This window comes from Xyrauchen texanus, chromosome 35 (genome assembly GCF_025860055.1).
Source record: "Xyrauchen texanus isolate HMW12.3.18 chromosome 35, RBS_HiC_50CHRs, whole genome shotgun sequence".
Classification (NCBI taxonomy): domain Eukaryota; kingdom Metazoa; phylum Chordata; class Actinopteri; order Cypriniformes; family Catostomidae; genus Xyrauchen; species Xyrauchen texanus.
The window spans coordinates 5,925,659-5,946,992 of NC_068310.1; the positions used below are offsets into that span (position 1 = coordinate 5,925,659).

The following is a 21,334-nucleotide window of genomic DNA, read 5'->3' on the forward strand; positions in this document are numbered from 1 at the left end:
TTTTGTGCGGGTATTTGTCACAGTGGAGATGCATTTGACTGTAAGATGTAAATGCTATCCAGTTAAAGAATATCCAGATACTATCTGGATGTGAAATGCATGTTAATGACAGTTGTACTGGGGCCACTATGTTTAACACTGCTAAGTAGGGAATAATTGAGTGAAGACCATAGCATTTTTGAAAATGAATGCAAAATGAATGTTGGCTCAATGGCACTTTGAAGTTCTATCAGTTTTAAACTTTTGTTAAAAAAACATGACAAAAGTTATATTGAAATGTAATCCATTCAAACCTGGCACTACTTTCTGTGAAGTTTTTGAAACTTAAACAACACCTTCTAACATGTTAACCAATCAGAATCAAGAATTCAGCAATGCTGTGCTATAAATGTATTTTTCACATGCATGCAACAATCCCGTAATTAGCCTCTCATTAATGGCGAAAAACTTTCTTTATGGCTAATTTATAAGCAAATTATTATTATTTATAATACATTTATTGATAATAATTGTATAGGATGTTTCAAAAAAGTTTAATAATTAAGTCTTTATATGGTGGAATTGTAATATATAATATAGAATAATAAAAAAAATGATATATTTTCGTTTTCCTTAATTTTCAGATTTTGTTATGTTGCAGCCTTGTCCTAAAATGCTTTAAATCTTTTTTTTTTTTACATGAATCTACATGCCAGACCCCATAATGACAAAGCAAAAAACATATTTTTGATGACTTTGCAAATTTATTACAAATAAAAGAACTGAAATATCACATTGACATACATAAGTATTCAGAACCTTTGCTATGACACTTGAAATTTACTTGAAACTTGAAAATGCATATTAGAGCAAAAACCAAGCCATGAGGTCAAAGGAACTGCCTGCATGTTATATATGTTTTATATATTTTTATTTATTCATTACTCTGAAAGGTCCAGGTCTTATTTGCTAACCCTTTTTTATTTGATTTTTTTTATAATAATATTAATAATTAGTATTATTATCATTTTTTTTTGTATTTTATAAAAAATATTATAAATAAATTTGTTTTATTAAATTAAATTAAAAAATAAATATTTAAAAATGTATATATAAAAAAGAAATGTCCAAACAGGATTATTTTCTGGATGATTTTTCTGACTGTATTTCAGTAATAAGAATTTGAGCTGCATTCAAAACTTTATACACCTAAAATAAGGCTATAATTCCTTTATATAAATTATAAGTTTCATTAATAATAGTAATAATTGATGAAAATATCAACCTACCATAACCTACGGTAATTACATAACAAATTTGTATTAAACGTTTTTTTAAAAGATATTATTCAATTAAAGATTGTGCACATAAGCATTTTAATACAGCTTGAAACAGAACTATTCATTTTATAATAATAACTTTACCCACTGAATATAATGCTATGCTACCATTTATTAATATTAACTCTGTTCTCAGCAGGGGCCTCAGAATGAATATAGTGGTCTCAGACAGAGCTGAACCATATAAAGAACCAAAAAAGTGATTGCAGAAAATTCAGCACCTTTAATTGTCATAGCATATCATTTATGCCGCTGCATGACAGAAATACTGCACACTAGAGAAATTAAATTCTATTGAATTAGATTTTCCGGGAGAGAATCGAATGAACCACAAGTTTACCTCCATACTCAATTTACATTTATATGAAGAGAAAGTGTTGAATACAGTTTTTTAAACAGTGTTTTAGTGGTGTTATTAAATAATGCAGGGCGTGAACAGAGTAAGTGAGTATCCTGAAGTTTATTATAAATGTAATACAGCTTATATTTGGAGAGATTGCAATTGTATAGTTTTATGTGGCTTTGGAGTTAGGGATTTTAAAGGAATAGTTTCATCCATTTAATAAATGCTCTGTCATCATTTACTCATCCTCATGTCATTCCAAACCTTATGATTTTATTCCATGGAGAAGTTAAGCTGAATGTCCTAGCCACTCTTTCCCATGTGAAAGTGAATTCGGCTGATGATCTCCAAAAAGGACAAAAACGTTCCATAAAAGTGGTCTATATGCATATTCTGAAGCCAAACAACATTTTTGCGGAACAGACCAAAATGTTAATAATTATTCGCTAATGATTTTGTCTTCCTCCATAACTATCATTTTGGTTTGTTCCTCACACAAAGCTATCGTGTGGCTAAGTATTGGAATATAGTGCATGATTCGTATGAAATATTTTTATGATATTATTACCAGTGTCAGAAATGAACTTTTTTTTATTAAGGGGCAATATCTGCCCCCAGGAATTGACCTTTATATTTTCTTCTAACCATATTAAAGCACACTGTATGTCATCCTTTCATGTAAAATACTTAAAACTTTGGCTGGGGAATTTTGAAAAATGATTAAATGATTGAATAATTTATTTAATTTGTTGTCAGTATTAATTATGCATTTGTGCATAATTAATACTGACAACAAATTAAATACATTTTTAAAGAAATGCCCCAGATTGGTTTTAAAATGTCCTTCCAATCACATGACACACTTGTGAAATCTGATATACCACATCCCTTTCCTTCCCCCTGGGAATTTTAGATGTGGCAGTTGTGCACAATGTGCCTTTACCTACAGTACAAATTTAAGATATTTTGCTACCCCCATACAGGCAGAAATATCTGGAAACAGGGCGCAAATACTTGTTCCAACATGGTTTATCCGATTCTGCTGTCCACTCGCATATGTTGGCAAAGCTTCTTGGGCCTTATGGACCCATATTAGTGAACATCAAAGTAATATTAGAACTGGTGACGAGCATGGTCCCATTACGGTACATTTCCAAAAGGCCGGGTACAACTTCAATACATAGGCATTGAAAAAGTTTGTGATCGTCTCTTTGGTGCCTAGTTTTTTGTAATTATACTTTTACAAAAATACTTTTAAATTATGGTAAAAAAACTATAATAATAATAATTCTCCCAAACTTCTCATTGTTTTTGTGCATTCATAATCCCCTTTAAAAAAAAAAAAAAAAAAGTTTCTGTGATCATGTTATTGAGTCATTTGCGGATGTCATTATCTGTGTCTATATAACTGAATAAAGAAGGCCTAATGGTCGAAACGTTGAAAGTATTAGCCAATAAAGTATTTGTGGAGCAGTAAAATCAGTCTGTGGACACTTACCATTTTGTATATTTAAATAGGCCTAGAATAACAGTTATCAGATTATACAAACAAAACAGTAGAATTAATTATTTACTCCCACATTTTGAATTTTGGGGTTATTTTGGTCATATTCGGTGGCAGTGTTGTACGGAGCCTTCTAACGGACAGAGCAATTTGTTTTCTGAAACTGTTTTGTGTGCACTCTCGATAAGTCTTCCATTCCCTCGCAATAAAGTTGCCATGGTTTTACTATAGTAATATTGTACTTGTAGACTGTAGAAACCATAGTTTTAGGCAGAAACCATTTTTTAATACCATATGCTATATCCATATAGTAACCAAGGTTTGTACTATAGATTAACCATGTTAATCTTGTGGTTACCATGTTTTTACTCCAAATACCATGGTTAAACTATGGTATTTGTAGTAAAAACCATAGTAACCACAAAAATATTATTTGCATTGCATTTTGTTTTCCTGTATTTTTACCGTGGTTAAAATATGGTTACTGTTGTAAAACCATGGCAAATTCGCAAGGGAATGCAAAACGTATTTTAGCGAGGGCATGCAAAACCATTTCGGAAAAAAAAATCCTGCCCTGTCCTCTAAGGGGCTCCGTATGTTTGCCCTAAGCCACTGTTAAATAAAATTTTGATGAAGACATTTTGTCACACTGATTCTCATTATTATCTCTCTCTCTCTTTGCAGATATCGTAGTCTGAAGCACTTCAACTATGATGTGTGTCAGAGTTGTTTCTTCTCTGGTCGGACTGCAAAGGGTCATAAATTGAACTACCCCATGGTGGAGTACTGCACACCGGTGAGTTAGGGCACTTTAGATAACTTAAAATTTTGTCTACATAGGCAGCACACTAGGTGTTGTGTGCATGTTTCACACTCTGGGACTGTAATGTGTATTGTCACTGAGCCTCTGCTGATGGTGCGAGAGTAACAGCGAAGGTTAGTTTCTCCTCCACCGCTGTGGGCGAGACAGAGTGTAGTTAAAAATCAGAAGGGCTTGATCTATTATCGTCACCGCCAGGAATTCTTCCCACCTTCACAACAGGGGCTGGAAATTTAAAGTGTTCAATTAGACAGTTGTATTTCAGACCGTGAAATTGAAAAGGCGTCACTGTTATCGATCAGCATGTCAAAGGTTCACAGAGTAAACAAATTCTCTTTTGCTCTCTCGATTCTGTGTGCAAATTCAGAGATATTAGACTGAATAATGAGACAGCTTGAAAGACGTTCACATTGAGTGCTCAAACTTGAGCTAAAAGTTAGAAAAGTGGCTCTTGGACTGATTGATTAGTCACATAGACTATAATAACTATTCTTTTCTTCTGTTTGAGGTAGTGGTGCACATTCCATAGCTCAGCTGGTAGGTTGTAGATGGTGTATTGGCCATTCTTGAGCAAGACACTAAATAATTATGTCATCATTTACTCACCCTTATGTTGTTCCAAACCCACATTAGTTTTTGTATTACATGGTAAACGAAAAGTTTAGTAGGATGTTTACACTTTTGTTTTCCATACAAAAACAGCATACAGTGACCAGGACCTTTCGAGCTCTAAAAGGACAAAAAAGTATCAACATCAGTCCACATGATTTGACGTGTGCTACATTCCAAGTCTTCTGAAGCCATATGATAGCTTTGTGTGAGGAAAATTAAATATTTAGGTTCATATTTGCTAAAAAAAAATCTTCCTTTTCGCTGAAGCTATCGAATCTCATTTGCAAATGTACATAAACGTGCAAGTCATACAGGTTTATAATTCCTTATGGGCTTATTGAATAAGTACTTATTTATAGAAATATGAGCACCAGCAGCTGTGAAATGCTCAGAAACCTTCATACTCACAGGAAAACAATTTCTTTCATTTCCTACCAAATCGATGTGCCCCAGATCCCCCTCTACACCAAACACACACATTGAATGCTAAAACCATATCTATAAAACAAATTTACCTTCATTTCAACAGCAAATATTATCATGAACATTCAGAGAACAGAAGATCAATATGCTGTTTGTGGCTCTCGGATGGGCTGTTATGCTGTTATTGCTTTTTGTTGTGGTGATACTGTGTTTATGAGTTGTGAGGTATGCAGAGGTTTTTAGTCAGAGTAACTGAGTGATTTGTGTGCTGTGGTTCATTCCCACTCATATGAAATGCCATAGAGCATTTTCAAAGAAATAGTTCATGCAAAAATGAAAAATTACTTTATTTACTTGCGTTTACTTACGTTTAAAACACATATGATTTTCTTTTATCAGTGGAAAACTGTGGCAGAATCATGGTATTTAAACATTGTTCTTGCTTCAAATTGTTATGTTTAAGGAATGTTATCATGTAAAATATTTCATAATATTTTGAGAAATGAGAAATGGGGACTAAAATGTGCGACACTGTCATGAAAATAAAGTCACAATGTAAAAAATCTTAATGGCTCTAAAAATAGGCTTCATTTTCTATATGCTAAACATAATGTAAATTCTCATTGTTTCTTATGATTTTGGAGTAAATTATCATCAGGATCATGTTTTTATGCGTTTCCATAGAATCACAGCTGTGTAGGAAATTTGATGTCTGGGATAATGGGCAATAGCAGGTTTTCCATCCATTTATGCACATTTTGAAATTGCACATAAGAAATCCGTAATTAAACTCTTGATATATGAATAAACTCCCAAAATCCACTTAGAAATGTAGCGCTAGAAAGAGGTAGATTTTCTTGAGATTTGCAATAGTTCAAATGCACATTAAGGTGACGCGAAACAGTTTATTCGCAAATAAATGACGAGTTTTGACCATTCGTAAGTGTGTTATGAGCATGCGATAGCTTGATGTGAATGGCCCAACTGCAGGTCAGACCTTGGCTCACAAGTGTTTAACCCACAGCTGGTCCTCACAGTCTGCCAGAACAGTTTTGAGAGTGGGTACTCCCAGGTATGCAGAGGCTTGTGGTGTATGGGCATCACATCCATTTCAGCCCTCCTTATATCAGATATTTTCACTTATTCTGTGGCATCTTCTGGCAGCATTTAATAAAACGATGTGCAATTTCTCCAAAACCGCAAATAAAACTCTCCCCGAAGCAAGGAGATCAATTAACTGCTCCATCTTGACGATTTTTTCACGTTGCTATTTGTGCACGACACACGTGATAAGATGGACAGATTGACTGTCCCAGAAGCAAAGGCAACTGAGGCTTGTCCTCTACCACCCAAATTGAGGTGAGTAAATGTGCCACCACGAGGACCTACTAAGTAGTGGGAATTGGGCATTCCAAATTGGGAGAAATGGGGATAAAAAAAAGAAATTGTATTGGTCGGTCCATCTAATTTCACATGCCTTGGTCGAGAAGGCGTTTGGCTCTTTTTATTGAAACTGCCTTTCTGAAAAATACACTGTTCTACCCTTCCTTTCCTACATCTACCAAGTTGAGCATTATCGCAAATATCTAAATTGTTTCAAAGAGTTGCATATAACATAAAGTCTATAATATTACTTTACTAAGATTAGCTTGACTGGTCCATCATTTTCTTCATGAGGTCATCAGTGCCTGGAGTTTGTGTGTTCGTCCATGGATTAGCTCCAATTTGAGGGTAAAAAAAACAAACAAACAGGACGAGACAGAAGCCGTCTGTAATTCGTTTACTGTTTAGATCCTTGTTTTCGGGGAGTTTCACAGTCAGCGGAAGAGATGAGATTTGCTTAGGGAATATGTGCTGAGAAAGAAGACTGCGTGCAGATGCAGACAGACAAAAAAAGCCTGGATTGGCTAGTCTGTATCAGACTGAAACACCTCTCAGTTTAGTAGAAGATTGAGGAAAGAAACAAGTGCTGGAAAGATCAGTCTCGGATCTGTGGGGACATAAAAGTGTGCGAGTAAGAAAGAGAATTGGTGTTCTGTTTGTCTAATGAGCTACACATGCTCTTGATTATACTGTATTTCACATGTAGTAGCCTAAAACGCAAGTGTGTATACTTACGTGTGTGTGTGTGTGTCTGTTTAATTGACCATCAGGTGGAAATCTTGGGTCAGGTTGCTAAAATAAAAAGTAATTGCACACCTTTCTCCACATACCAGTTTTGAGGTATTATGTACAACAATGTAGGATGAGTCACATGTTGAAAGTGTAATACTTAGACCCCGTTTACACCTGGTATTAAGATACGTCTCAGGTGAGCTGGTCACATGTGGTCAGGGGAGACACATCGCTGTTTAAACCTGGTAGTTTAAATGCGTCTCCTGTGACCACTTGTGATAGAATTTGGAGGGGAGGGACTTTGTTTCATGATGACATCGATCACTATATCAACATGTTACTGTATGATCATAAACCGAAAAGTCAGAAAAGGCAAAGAACGGAAAAAAAAAAATGCTGCGTTATTTCTCTCAGATGCAGATTAGGTTTAATCTAAACAGAAAAGTTATCCAAAATTATCCATTGTTTTAGTGAGCTGCAGATGTTCATGCTTCTCATAAGTGTCCCTGCTTCTTGATATCAGATACACTGAAGAAGCTCCGTGAAGATGTTGTACTTGTGTATATATATATAGATACACTTTTTAAATGTTTGGTTGTGCAAACACCACTAATTATCCAAAGGGTTTTCAGAGATTAGGAATAGGTGGGTCTCAGCCTTAGAAGTTTCTTTGAGCAATTGTTAATAAAGAAAATTCACTTCCAAATTTTCTCTAATCAATCATCTCTCTCTCTCTCTGCCTCATTTTCAGACCACCTCAGGGGAAGACATGAGAGATTTTACCAAAGTCTTAAAAAACAAGTTTCGCACTAAGAAGTACTTTGCAAAGCACCCTCGTCTGGGTTACCTGCCTGTTCAGACGGTCCTAGAAGGAGACAATATGGAAACGTAAGCATCTTATATATAACATATCTGTGGATTATCTGCAGTTTTAGTTATATTAAATGTGCTATGTTGAAGTTACTGTCCCCATGATTTGGTTTCTTCTCTGGAATGTTTTAAGGGCTGTCAAACAATAGATTTTTTCATTTCTGAGAAGTACTGAATTCCATTAAATGGCATTATCACATTCCATTTCTATGGTTGTTTGAATGACATTACAAAATGTATCATATGTTAAATTGTGTTCCCTTGTCCGATACTTGGAAATGTTTAGCCTTGAGATATTTTGAGTTTATTTTTGTTTCATCTAACTTCTTCTCTGGTTCTGTGCAACTGTGAGTATTGTGTGAATAATCACCTCCATTCAAGTGCTATATTTGTGGGCCTGTGAGGTTATAAAGAAACAAAATGGCAATGCTAGCACTTAGGAGGTGTACAATTGTCAACTGAGAAGCTAAGGGGTAATCATTTACCAAGTTTTACAAACTTTTATTTACTTAAAATCTATTTGTTAGCCACAAGGTGGCAAAAAAAGGCATTCGTAAAAGTGGGCATTCCGTACCAGAATGGAGCCAGATCTGAATCCGAGTAAGCAATCGATTGTGGAGAGGATTTTGTGTCAGGCCATAGCAAGGCATTCAAACACATGTTAAGAATGGAGTGCCTCAAGGCTCTGTGTTAGGTCCTCTGCTGTTCTTCTTGCATAAGCTTCCCTTAAGAGACCTTATCAGGAAACATAAAACTATATTTTAGCTTTATAACAACGACATTCAGCTTCATATTTTCTCTAAATAAATTAATTTGGCATTTCCAAATTAATTATTAATGATATGAAAGACTTGATGACCAGTAATTTCCTTCTACTATATCCTAACAAAACAGAGGTCTACTGTACTATAGTTGTTTGAGCCTCTACCTGCTGAGAGCTAAAATAGTCACTGGGACATGGAGGCTGAAGGTCAAGTTCACCTTTGAGAGTATCTTTTTCAAATATTTAGTTATTTTCTATTATTACAATAACTTTTATTAATGTATGGTGCTGAATAAATACAGGTTGATCAGGACCCCAACGCAAAGCAGAGGTAGAATTCAGTGGTCCTGGAGTCTCTTCTGTCTCTTTTTTTTCATAGAATATCATAATTTCAACTCAGATAAATATTTAATGTCCATTTATTTATTTACTTATTTGGTAAGAAGCTGTGTAATAAGCTTTGCATCGGGTCCCGATTACCCTTTATTTTATGATTATGATTGACTGGCTGTACGTTATGCCTCACATTATCATTAACCTGCATTCATTTACTTGGTTAACTATTGGGAGAACTTCAGATGTTGCCTTACTTAAAACAGCTGCTTGAAACAATGCCAAAATACTTAATTGGCTGTTGCTTAAAGCCCAAGTGTGGCCAATTCATGAAAATTGAGAGTTATGCAATATCACTTCTCACGACTACATTCTACCCTTACAGCACATCTGCTTTCTTGAGTGGGGCTGATCTCTAAAATTAATGTATTTGAGGCACTTTGGAAGGAAGCTTACATGACAAAGAACTGAAATTGACCAATTTCTTTAGTTGTTGCTGATTGTTAATCCCCAAGAGCAAAGCCAAAAATTCTGCCTGCTCTGCACAGGATTCCTGTCAGTCCATGTTAGCATGACATTCAGCCGATCTGAGCGCTCTGTGATATCAAACTGCTTTAAGTAACGTTTGATTTTCTGGGTTTTGAATGGACATGTTGCAGAATGCAATCACAGGAGCAAAATCCAGCTCCGATTTGTGGCTGCATGTCAGCTTTAACAAAAAGTGATGACCGTGTTTGAAATGTATTCAGCGCTCTTTCCAAGAGCAAAATGAAACTGTACAGTGTTTGGTATTCTTAAAATTCCAAAGCGCCAGGGGATATTGACCGTCTTTTGTTGGAGAGCTCGCGGTTCTTGACTGTCAGCATTAATTCACAGAATCCCTCATTACTTTGAGCCCAGCACTGTGTACACACGGATACACCAGGCGGGCCATTATACTGTCGAGATAACTGGACCGTGTTGGCATTGACACAGTTCATATTTCTTCCTCCTCCACCCTCTTTGATTCTCTCTCTATTCAGCCGGCTCCCTTCTCATTTCGCCCTTAAAGTCAACATGAAATCGAAATGGACCCTATTTGCTTTGTTAATATATGTTCCTAGTCTTAATGTGCATGAATGTTTGCCTTCATAATCTTTCATCAAAACTTCGGCCTCACTGTAGTTTTGCATTTTCTCTTGGAAGGTTTGTATTACCTTGCAATAGCTTCATCCATCTCTTACGAATGTTAACCATGGTTTTACTACAGTAACCACAGTTAAACAATGGCATTTGCAGTAAAATCATAGTAACTGCAAAATTGTCCATGGTTTTAGTACAATAGTTATAGTTGAACTATGGTAGAACATTTATCACAATTTTACTATGGTAACCATATTTTAACCATGAAATGGAATCCATGAAATACAGAAAAACTTAAACTATGGTTAAAACCATAATCATTCTGCCCAAAACAAAAGGAAAAAAAAAAAACCTGAAGAAAATTATAGCTGCGAGCAGCATTTAATGGGGTTCAAGTGGTTTAAGGACTTTAAGCACATGTGTAAAAAGCTATTATGTTTTACCTAGCAAGCATGTAACCACCTAGATTATAGATAGAATAGACCATTTACAGCCAATACAGGAAATATATGGTTTTTAAAGCTTTTTAAAGCTCATAACGCCACTTATGGTCCGATCTCCATACAAGTCTGCATGCTTGTTTAGAATCATATGTTGCATGTGTTCTCCTAATTTTGTGAAGTTCTGAGGTTTTGTTTAGGAATTATGGGCTTATTTGTACACTTGACCACACCCATTTTCTAAATGACAGTGTTTTATCTACCCAAAAGGTAAAGTTCAAATTTAATTTTTTTTATAATTATTGACCTAGATATTCCAGAGAATTGTACTGCATTGTTTGTATTGAGGTTGAGCGAGAAACCTCGGACTAGTTCATAAAAGTATGTTTTTTTTACATAATCGTGAATATTTAATTAACGATTTGATTGACAACAGTGGTTCTTGAGGCAAAGTTGTTCAGTATGAGGAGATCTAACAAATTATATGAATTATAGCAGTCCCAATTCAGAGGCTGCATTCAATATTTGAGTAAGTTGTTTGAAGTAAGGCCGATTGCGTCACTGCTGCGCGACAAAGGCTGTCCCAGTTTGAAGGCTCCTTCAAATGTGGCCTCCAAACGTTGTCTGTTTCCCGTGAAATTAAGAATACAACAGATGGATCCTTCACGGTCTTCCCTACCCAAGAATTCATTGTGCGCCAGTGACGACAGGATTTTTTTTAGAGAAATTGCAGAATTACACGTTTAAACATAACTATTGGGTTTCAACTTACTCAAATATCTAATGGTACAAATGTAGGAAAAAAAACTTTAAAGTGGTTCAAATGTTGACATATATCTTACTAAGATGCGATTATATATAGTTTATACTCTTTATTATATACAGAAATGGACAATGGTGAAAATATTTAGACAGTTTGTGAACCCTGTTTTGTTTTCAGACAGTTTAAAATAACTTAAAAAGTCCAGTACAAATGTTAGTCACTTGGCAGCTATCACAGTTGTTGACAAGAACAGTCTTCCGTAGGCTAGACTGTCCCAATTAACAATGCTCAGTCCGACCTTCGAGGGCATGGCCTGTACCGGGCTTGGTGAAAATATCTCAGTTCGTTCGGGCATTATTGCCATTTTAGTAAAAATGTGCCGCCCTTTTCTAATGTTTTGGCACCCCTTAGCGACCGTGAGTCGAAATTTCAACTTTTTTTTTACAATTATTGATAATCAGACTCCAGAGTATATTTCTGCAATGATTTGGTTCCGATCGGGCAAAAACCCTAGCACTAGTTCACAAAAGTAGGTTTTTAACATTATCAGAAATATTTACAGAACAGTTTCTTGACGCAAAGTTGTTTAGAATGAGAAGAGCTTTCAGGTGATATATATTACTTGTGTTTTCACCACCTAGTGGCTGATTTTTTTTTAACTTTACACAACCCTCTCAGACCAAGTGTCAAATAGGTCCACCAAGTTTCGTTCCGATCGGTTACTGTTAACCTTGTGTAATAGCTTCTGAAATTAGAAGGTTGCAGGTTCAATCCTCACAGCCACCACCATTGTGTCCTTGAGCAAGGCACTTAATCCAGGTTGCTCCGGGGGGGATTGTCCCTGTAATAAGTGCACTGTAAGTCGCTTTGGATAAAAGTGTCTGCAAAATGCATAAATGTAAATGTAAATTTTATTGGCTGATGGCAGCCATTTTTTTCAAAATACATGAATGTCCATATAGACAATGATGGCAGCTGAGACAAAGACAATGAATGCAAATTTTGTCAATAGGATTAACGGTTTATTATACTGCCACCATGTGGCAAAACCGTGCCAAATCTTCTGGGCGACCAAAGACTGTCCACTTACACAAGCATGGCAAGTTTGACCAAGTTTCGCTAAGCATTTGAACCCCTAAAAACAACAACACCAATTTGTTGTACAAGTAAAAGTGTACAAACTAACTATGTGTTTTTTTGTAGGATGAATTTTATTTTTTACCAAATGTTTTTTTTTTCTGTATCATTACTACATGTGTTCACCATGAATTGGTTTTACCATAAATATCACAGGTTCTGTAGTAAAACCATGGTCAGTTTTGTTGTATGTTTCACGTCGAATACCAAAGTTGAACTACAATCACAGTAGAAAAAATTATTGTTTCAGAAATGCTCTCCATTACCAGTGTCCTACCTTCTCATCCTAGACCGCTGTCAAACTGTCAAAGCTGCATTGAGCTTTGCTGTGAAAAGACCAATACGCCTCTTTCCTGTGATATACAGACAGTTAATCTGAATGCTTCACGTTTTCAGATGCAGGAAAAGGCAAATGTGACATTATCTTAACTAAAGAACTGAGATTTACTGGGGTTCTTAAACAGATTAAACTTGTCCCTGTCGAGTTAAAAGAGTGTTTGATCTTTGTGCATAGCGCTGTGTGCTATAGACCATTTCAAGGATGTGAATGATAACAAAGGAATTAGAATGCCACTGGCCTCGGAGCAATTCCGATATCATTACTGGATCCTTTAAATACGGCTCCAAGTTGACATATTTTCTCAAAGAACATCAAATGTTTATCTTAAGTGATTATCCAGACGTGTTGTTGATACTGAGCGTGTACGCGAGAGAAGTGATAAGATTTTATAAATTGTAAAATTTCCTCAATGGAATAATCGGGAATATTAGATCGCTCCTATTATAATCAATGAAGCCGTTCAGTGAAGCTGTCTGCGTGACCTGCGGACAAGTTAAGGATTTATTTTTTGGTGTCATTTTTGAAGTCATTTTGGATAAAAGTGTCTGCTAAATGACTAAATGTGATAGTAAATGACTTGCCCAGCTTCATTCATTATAATGAGAGCAATCTGTAATAACTTTTATAGCTCTACCTATCAAACTTACAATTAGTTGGCATAAATTTTGTTCAAATGTCAAAGATAAGACGTGTGCTACTGTTGTTAGTACTGCACGCTTCCAGCCATCTCACTTCATTGCAGCAGTTCACGCATCCATTTGTGTTGACTTTTTCTGAGATTTAAACACTTCATTCCTGTGATATCTAGACATCCATCCACCAAACAACATGATTCACATTTTAATAATTACCTTTAATTACCTGGTATGACTACCACCCCTGGAGTCGTGAGTTTGCATCCAGGGTGGGTTGAGTGACTCCAGCCAGGTCTCCTAAGCAACCAAATTGTCCCGGTTGCGAGGGAGGGGTATAGTCACATAGGGTAACCTCCTCATGTTCACTATAATGTGGTTCTCCGCTTGGTGAGACGCGTGGTGAGTTGTGCGTGGATGTCATGGAGAATAGTGTGAAGCCTCCACACACGTTCAACAAGCCACGTGATAAGATGCACTGGGTTGACAGTCTCAGACACGGAGGCAACTGAGATTCGTCCTCTGCCACCCGGATTGAGATGAGTCCACTACACCACCACGAATGACCTTTTATGACAATCCTGTTAATGTTATTAATGGTAATCATGTTATAGTCACAGTGAATGAAGCACTTCCCTCTGTTCTTTTGAATGAGTTTGACAAGTAAATGCAAATGTTCATGGAGCAAAGACATCACTTCTTACCCTGATGAAAGGTCCTTAAAATGGTCTATTAAAAGCCAGTTTTCTTTTGAAAAGACACTGAAATAGAATGCAAGCAAATGAAAGAGTAAAGATTGGATTTAAGATCTGATCTTTGAAGTTCTGAAGCTAAATGTCATTCTGTGTGTGTCTGTACAGTATGTTTCTCTATGTCTGAGCTCTGTTTTGATACTGGTTTTATATTATGATTTAGTTTGCTTAAAGCCTTTAGATCAGAGCTAACATTATCATTTCTTTGGAGAGCTTGTATTACTTGTTAAGGGGATAAAATGGTAATTTGTACAAGGAATTTTATGAATTTCCATATTATACATTTATTTTAAAAAGAGAGAAAAATTAGCTGGTTCTGGGAATCCATGAAGTATCAAATCAAAGTATGTTGTCTTTTTTCGTAATTTAGCTTTATTTATTTACTTATTTATTTTGTATCATTATTATTATTATTATATATTGTAATGCCAGTGTTTATGTTATGGGTCAAGTTAATATGAGAATCTGTTTAAGGTTAAAGTAATAGTTCATCCAAAAATGAAAATTCTGTCCTTTATTAACCCTCATGTCATTCCAAAACCATGTTATTTTCTCTTTTCAATACAATTTCTCCTTTTGTGTACAGCGAAAGATATAAAAGCATACAGGTTTGGAACGACATGAGAATGAGTTTTTTTTTGGGTGAATTAACAAATCTTCAAATCATTCTACAGATCCCTACAGGCTGTGTACGAATGAGTATTTCAGTTGCAACATTCCTCAATATTCTGTAATGCCTCCTACATTCTTGGAGGGGAATTTCAACCTGCACACCTCCACGCCCTTGTGTTTGGCTCCGACTCCACATTGTGTAACCTCTGACCCTACAAAAAATGTCTTCCCTTCCCCCCAACACCTCCTTTTCCTCTGTTTTTATTTTCTTTTTTCCCTCCTGCAGTCCGGTCACTCTGATCAGCATGTGTCCGGAGCAGTATGAGTGAGTATCTACACCAGTCAACCATCAGTCCCTCCTCATCCTCCTCATCTTCCTCAGTACAGCATGCTGCTCACATCACTGCACTCATGGAATGACAGATCCACCTGCACGACCCCCTCCACCCCTTCTGTTTATTGTTTTTTCTTTTCGTCTAACCTTCGTCCACATTTCATCTGTCCCAATAACACCACCTTTGCTGTAGATCATTTAACGCATAATTGGCTATTTAAAATCATGCACGTTCTTGATTACTTTTGATGTGTTTATGTTTACATTTTCTTTTTGTTTTTAGGCTGTCCCCATCTCCACAACTCCCTCATGACGACACACACTCACGGATAGAGCAGTACGCCAGCAGGTATACGTTACTGTCAATGTTACAGTACAAACTAACCGCATTGATATAATGCTGCTTTTACATTATGTCAGAATTTCTTTAATTACTAGTTTCTAGCATCCAAGTCTTTCTTGAATATTAAAGAACTGATAACCGAATAAAAGAAAAACACTGTGAAAATACTGTGGTCCTTTTAGTTTAATATATAATTTTATTATAGCCAGTGTTTCCTGCTGCACTTTCTTTTTTCTGTTCTTTAAAGACACGATATTAAAGAACCGATAACCAAATAAAAGTGAAACATTTTAAATATCTTTAAAAATATCGGTCAAACCGATTATCGGTCTGTTTCTAGATTGATATTTCATTTTATTACTGCCTGTGTTCCCTGCTGTAAAGTTAAATTAATGCAGTGATTAAATATTTAGTAAATAAAGCCACACATATTTGTCGTTGCCTTAGATATGAATCTTCGGAGGACCTGAACAGCTCAGAGTGGATTTTTAAAGTTGCTATCTTCTAATTACAGTAATTCTGACACATTGTGAATGCAACATAAGATCAGCTGTCCTCACACAGCCAGAATGCATTTCTGCAACAAGAACAATATAAGACTGGTGACAGATGAGCGGTTTAAATGCACACATGCTGTTAGACCTCTGATCCTCCACCATAGCCAATTTCATCTGCTGCTACATAGAGTAAATTAGGTGTGTATCAATTCAATTTACACCTACACAAAGAAAAGAACATACCATGCATGCATCGCATCCACTTCTGACCTTCCACCCTTAAAGATTGAAAATGGATTTTTACCGGCATCTAGAAACGCTCCATGTCAAGAGCACGCTCACAGCTATTATGGGATTTTGAATATACTGTAGACTACTTCTGAGGCCTGTGTCCCATTATAGGAACTCTGACATGGCAGGAGAGTAATCCATTGCAGTTTTCAGTCCTGAGAGTGTGTAAGCTGTGAAAGTACAGCTCCTTACACTTGAACTGTCATACAGGCAGGGTTATTGATTTGGATTATTGAGAATTGACTAAGAAGGAATGCCATCCACTCATAATGTTGTTTATTTACATGCGCTGTCTGCATTGTTGTAGCACTCAGTTCACTAAAGGAATTATGAAAGTCAGATAATGGTGCAAAATCACGCCCACAAATGTGCTAAACACAATTTGCCTGGTGCAATTACTGACTTTTGCGAATAAGGCACAAATTTAACTGATATAGTAGGAGTGTTTCTCTGAAATGCATGACAAAGACTTATTTTAAATGTGCATGACACAGTGCTATAGCAATAGCACCTGGTTAAACAAGATTGAAGTTGGTTACTAAATAAGACGTAAGTGTTTGCTCTGAAATACAGTGTGCAAAAGTGGTGCAACTGTTGTGTTGAGCTTCGATTGGTGTTGTCCAGCCCTCTTGGCTACACCAATGCTCATATTTCAGTTTTATTTTTTTATGTTCTCATTCATCACTCACTCAATACATGAATAAACATGCTCTGCATGCTCACAGTCTTGGAGAACAAAAATCCATATCCTGAATCTTTTCTATGCTAATAAACAATGGAATACTGTCTTATTGATCTCTGTGTCTCTTCAGGTTGGCGCAGATGGAACGCTCTAATGGATCTCTGCCTACAGAAAGCAGCTCAGCCACTGGAAGCATGTGAGTGTCCAAACCAGAGGTGCTTTCACCTGTAGTATAAAGCCATTTTTTTTTTCATTTCAAGGGAAGGGCCTGTTGTTGAAATGCCAAGAGTTGTTGCATTGCCAAATGAAAAAATCCATACGATAGTTGTAATGCAGTTATGTCAGCCGTAATAAAAGGGTAACATAATTGTGCACACACATACAAGGTTATGACATTCAATGTAAGATTCCAGCTGTCAGTGAGTTTGAGCCAGTCACAAATTTCTGAAGGAGCTGATGCAATTATTCCAAGGCATTTACTTGTAGGTGTATTTGATGCAGCAGTCACAAATATTTAGTGATTTAGTGCTTGCTATGTTGTGTAAAGAGATTAATAGTTTGAGAATTAAACATTGACAACATATGACCCCTTTTGTTTTTGGTCCACAACCCATTTTTTGGGTTCTAAATGTCTTGTGACACTGCTACCACCCCTGCCTTACCCACATCACAGAATTAAGCTATACATTTTAGGAGCTCACATGTATGTTTAAATACAGTAACTGACTAATTACCTTCTACTTGTTCTCTCAGTGGCTGTTTTTAATTCATGGGAGCCAAGCGACACGCAAGGGGTATTGTAAGATTGATGGTGGTGCGGAGCAAGCGTTGAATGCGGTTGAAAGTGTCAACATGTTGAGAAACGCTCAAATTTATGCAAATGAGGAGTGAAAAACACTGAGCAGCAGCCAATCACTGACTGTGACAATACAGTAATTGCTTCAAAATCTGACAATTATCCTGGAGTCTCAGTGGTTAAATCACATCCTTATGTTGATCTCAGACTTCAAATGAAGATTAAATGCATTCATTGTACCAATGCTGTTGCAAGGTAATCAAAGTGTCATAAATCAACACTGTTTATATACTTTTAGCATTCGGAAATAAAGTTTGTATCTTTCAAACTGTGATAGCGCATATATATATATATGCTGATTTTACTGACCGTCTACTGAAGGCACTGATAGACAATACACACTCACTTTACATATTACATACACACCCCAGAATGGCAGCTCTTTAGCGTCATGAGCGGCTTTGAATGGATTTCTTCTGCTCCAACTTTAACAAATCATTTGGGCACTCATTTATTTGTACTCATTCTGTCCAATGAGAGGGCTGGATTTCTTGGATATCATGCTGCTGCTTGTCAAAGTCTGGCATTACAGTTGAAAGTGTTTATCGCTGTTATATCCAAAATGGATCGATATTTTGTCTTAAAGCTAACAAGAGTTTTGAACCATCTTTAGATAAGTGAGTTCTATCAAATTGTATTTTTAAGGTTCCGTTTCCAGGCGTTCACATTGTAGCCAACATTTCATGAAATGGTTGAAGCACATTGTTTGTACTTTAAACCCCCATAAAATTTTAAACACACAGAAGCTTCATAAACTGTAATATATTTATATTATACGTTGATATACACACTGTGAATGATGCATTCAAGTCTCCCTGCTCTCTCAAACTACTTGTATATATCAGATTTATTTTCCAATAAATTAAAAAGTATTATTTCTAAACTTATTGTCAACTATACAGGTGAAACTCGAAAAATTTGAATATCGTGCAAAAGTTCATTAATTTCAGTAATTCAGCTTAAAAGGTGAAACTAATATATTATATAGACTCATTACAAGCAAAGTAAGATATTTCAAGCCTTTATTTGATATAATTTTGATGATTATGGCTTACAGCTTATGAAAACCCCAAATTCAGAATCTCAGAAAATTAGAATATTACATGAAATCAATAAAAAAAAAGGATTTTAAATACAGAAATGTCGGCCCTCTGAAAAGTATAATCAGGCATATGTACTCAGTACTTGGTTTGGGCCCCTTTTGCATTAATTACTGCCTCAATGCGGCGTGACATGGATGCTATCAGCCTGTGGCACTGCTGAGGTGTTATGGAAGACCAAGATGCTTCAATAGCGGCCTTCAGCTCTTCTGCATTGTTTGGTCTCATGTCTCTCATCTTTCTCTTGGCAATGCCCCATAGATTCTCTATGGGGTTCAGGTCAGGCGAGTTTGCTGGCCAATCAAGCACAGTAATACCATGGTCATTGAACCAGGTTTTGGTACTTTTGGCAGTGTGGGCAGGTGCCAAGTCCTGCTGGAAAATGAAGTCAGCATCTCCATAAAGCTTGTCTGCTGAAGGAAGCATGAAGTGCTCTAAAATGTCCCGGTAGACGGCTGCGTTGACTCTGGACTTAATAAAGCACAGTGGACCAACACCAGCCGATGACATGGCTCCCCAAACCAACACAGACTGTGGAAACTTCACACTGGACTTCAAGCATCTTGGATTGTGTGCCTCTGCATTCTTCCTCCAGACTCTGGGACCTTGGTTTCCAAATGAGATGCAAAATTTGCTCTCATCAGAAAAGAGGACTTTGGACCACTGAGCAACAGACCAGTTCTTTTTTCTTTAGCCCAGGTAAGACGTTTGACATTTGAAGCCCATGTCCAGGACCCGTCTGTGTGTGGTGGCTCTTGATGCAGTAACTCCAGCCTCAGTCCACTCCTTGTGAAGCTCCCCACACATTTGAATGGCCTTTTCCTGACAATCCTCTCCAGGCTACGGTCATCCCTGCTGCTTGTGCACCTTTTTCTTCCACACTTTTCCCTTCCACTTAACTTTCTATTAATGTGCTTTGATACAGCACTTTGAGAACATCCAACTTCTTTTGCAATTACCTTTTGAGGCTGTCCCTCCTTGTGGAGGGTGTCAATGATGGTTTTCTGCACAACTGTCAGGTCAGCAGTCTTCCCCATGATTGTGAATTCAACTGAACCAGACTGAGAGACCATTTAAAGGCTCAGGAACCCTTTGCAGGTGTTTAGCTGATTAGAGTGTGACACTTTGAGCCTACAATACTGAACCTTTTCACAATATTCTAATTTTCTGAGATTCTGAATTTGGGGTTTTCACAAGCTGTAAGCCATAATCATCAAAATTATATCAAATAAAGGCTTGAAATATCTTACTTTGCTTGTAATGAGTCTATATAATATATTAGTTTCACCTTTTAAGTTGAATTACTGAAATTAATGAACTTTTGCACGATATTCTAATTTTTCGAGTTTCACCTGTATATCAATAGTTGTATATATTACCATTGTTTCTTATTCGATGATGTCATTTGTAATGTTTCATGGATTTCCATTGTCTGATTTTCAATTATACATTTTTATATATTTTTGCTTAAATAGTTTTTGTGAATCACAATGTTGTGATTCACCTTGGAGCTGGTTGCTATGGTTCATGGATTTAAACTCTTTTATGAAGGTTTTTATGAAATCCCTATGGAGAAAATCAATTGGGAAAATACTTCCAGGACCAAGCCAGCTAAAAAAAGGGGGCGGGTACTGTTACGCTCTGTAGGTGTTGATGTATAAATGTGGCCAGTCAGATATTAATGGCCTCTTGGTTGTGATGTTACAACCTTGATGATTTCTTATCAAGCCATTTTTGAGCAAAGGTGGGCCTGGACCGTGGAGCGGAGGCGGGCCTGGACCATGGAGCAGAGGCTTGCTTATGACATGGCATGGAGCAGACTGAGGTTTGGCTGTGACATGGCATGGAGCAATCTGGGGCTTGGCTGTGACAAGGCATGGAGCAGGCTGTGGTGTGGCTGTGACATGGCCTGGACTTCACTCTGGCGCAGCTGTGACATGGCCAGGAGCTGACTGTGGTGTGGCTGTGACATGGCCTGGAGCTGACTGTGGTGTGGCTGTGACATGGCCTGGACTTCACTCTGGCGCAGCTGTGACATGGCCAGGAGCTGACTGTGGTGTGGCTGTGACATGGCCTGGAGCTGACTCTGGCGTGGCTGTGACATGGCCTGGAGCTGAATCTGACATGGCTGTGACATGGCCTGGAGCTGTGGGAGGTTTGAAACTAAGTGTCCTAATTAACTGGGAAAAGACCTCAGTGGTCGTGAACAGGAGCAGAGTCATGGGCCTCTGTGGTCGTGGGTATCGACAGAGACTTAGAAACGACCTCCGTGGTCATATACATGGCCAGAGACTTGGGAACGACCTCCGTGGTCATGAACATGGGCAGAGA

The 21,334-nt window shown here is 37.0% G+C and overlaps 1 protein-coding gene across 4 annotated transcripts in view; it reads left to right on the top strand.

The window, feature by feature from the left end:
- The window catches only part of LOC127628647 (utrophin-like), a 353,825-nt gene that overhangs the window by 296,934 nt on the left and 35,557 nt on the right, over positions 1-21,334 (top strand). For all 4 annotated transcript variants that reach the window (XM_052105413.1, XM_052105414.1, XM_052105415.1 and 1 more), the window contains 5 exons: positions 3,851-3,962; positions 7,888-8,024; positions 15,187-15,225; positions 15,518-15,583; positions 17,178-17,243. In XM_052105413.1, coding sequence (XP_051961373.1) covers positions 3,851-3,962; positions 7,888-8,024; positions 15,187-15,225; positions 15,518-15,583; positions 17,178-17,243 — 420 coding nt within the window. The remainder of the gene's footprint in view (positions 1-3,850; positions 3,963-7,887; positions 8,025-15,186; positions 15,226-15,517; positions 15,584-17,177; positions 17,244-21,334) is intronic.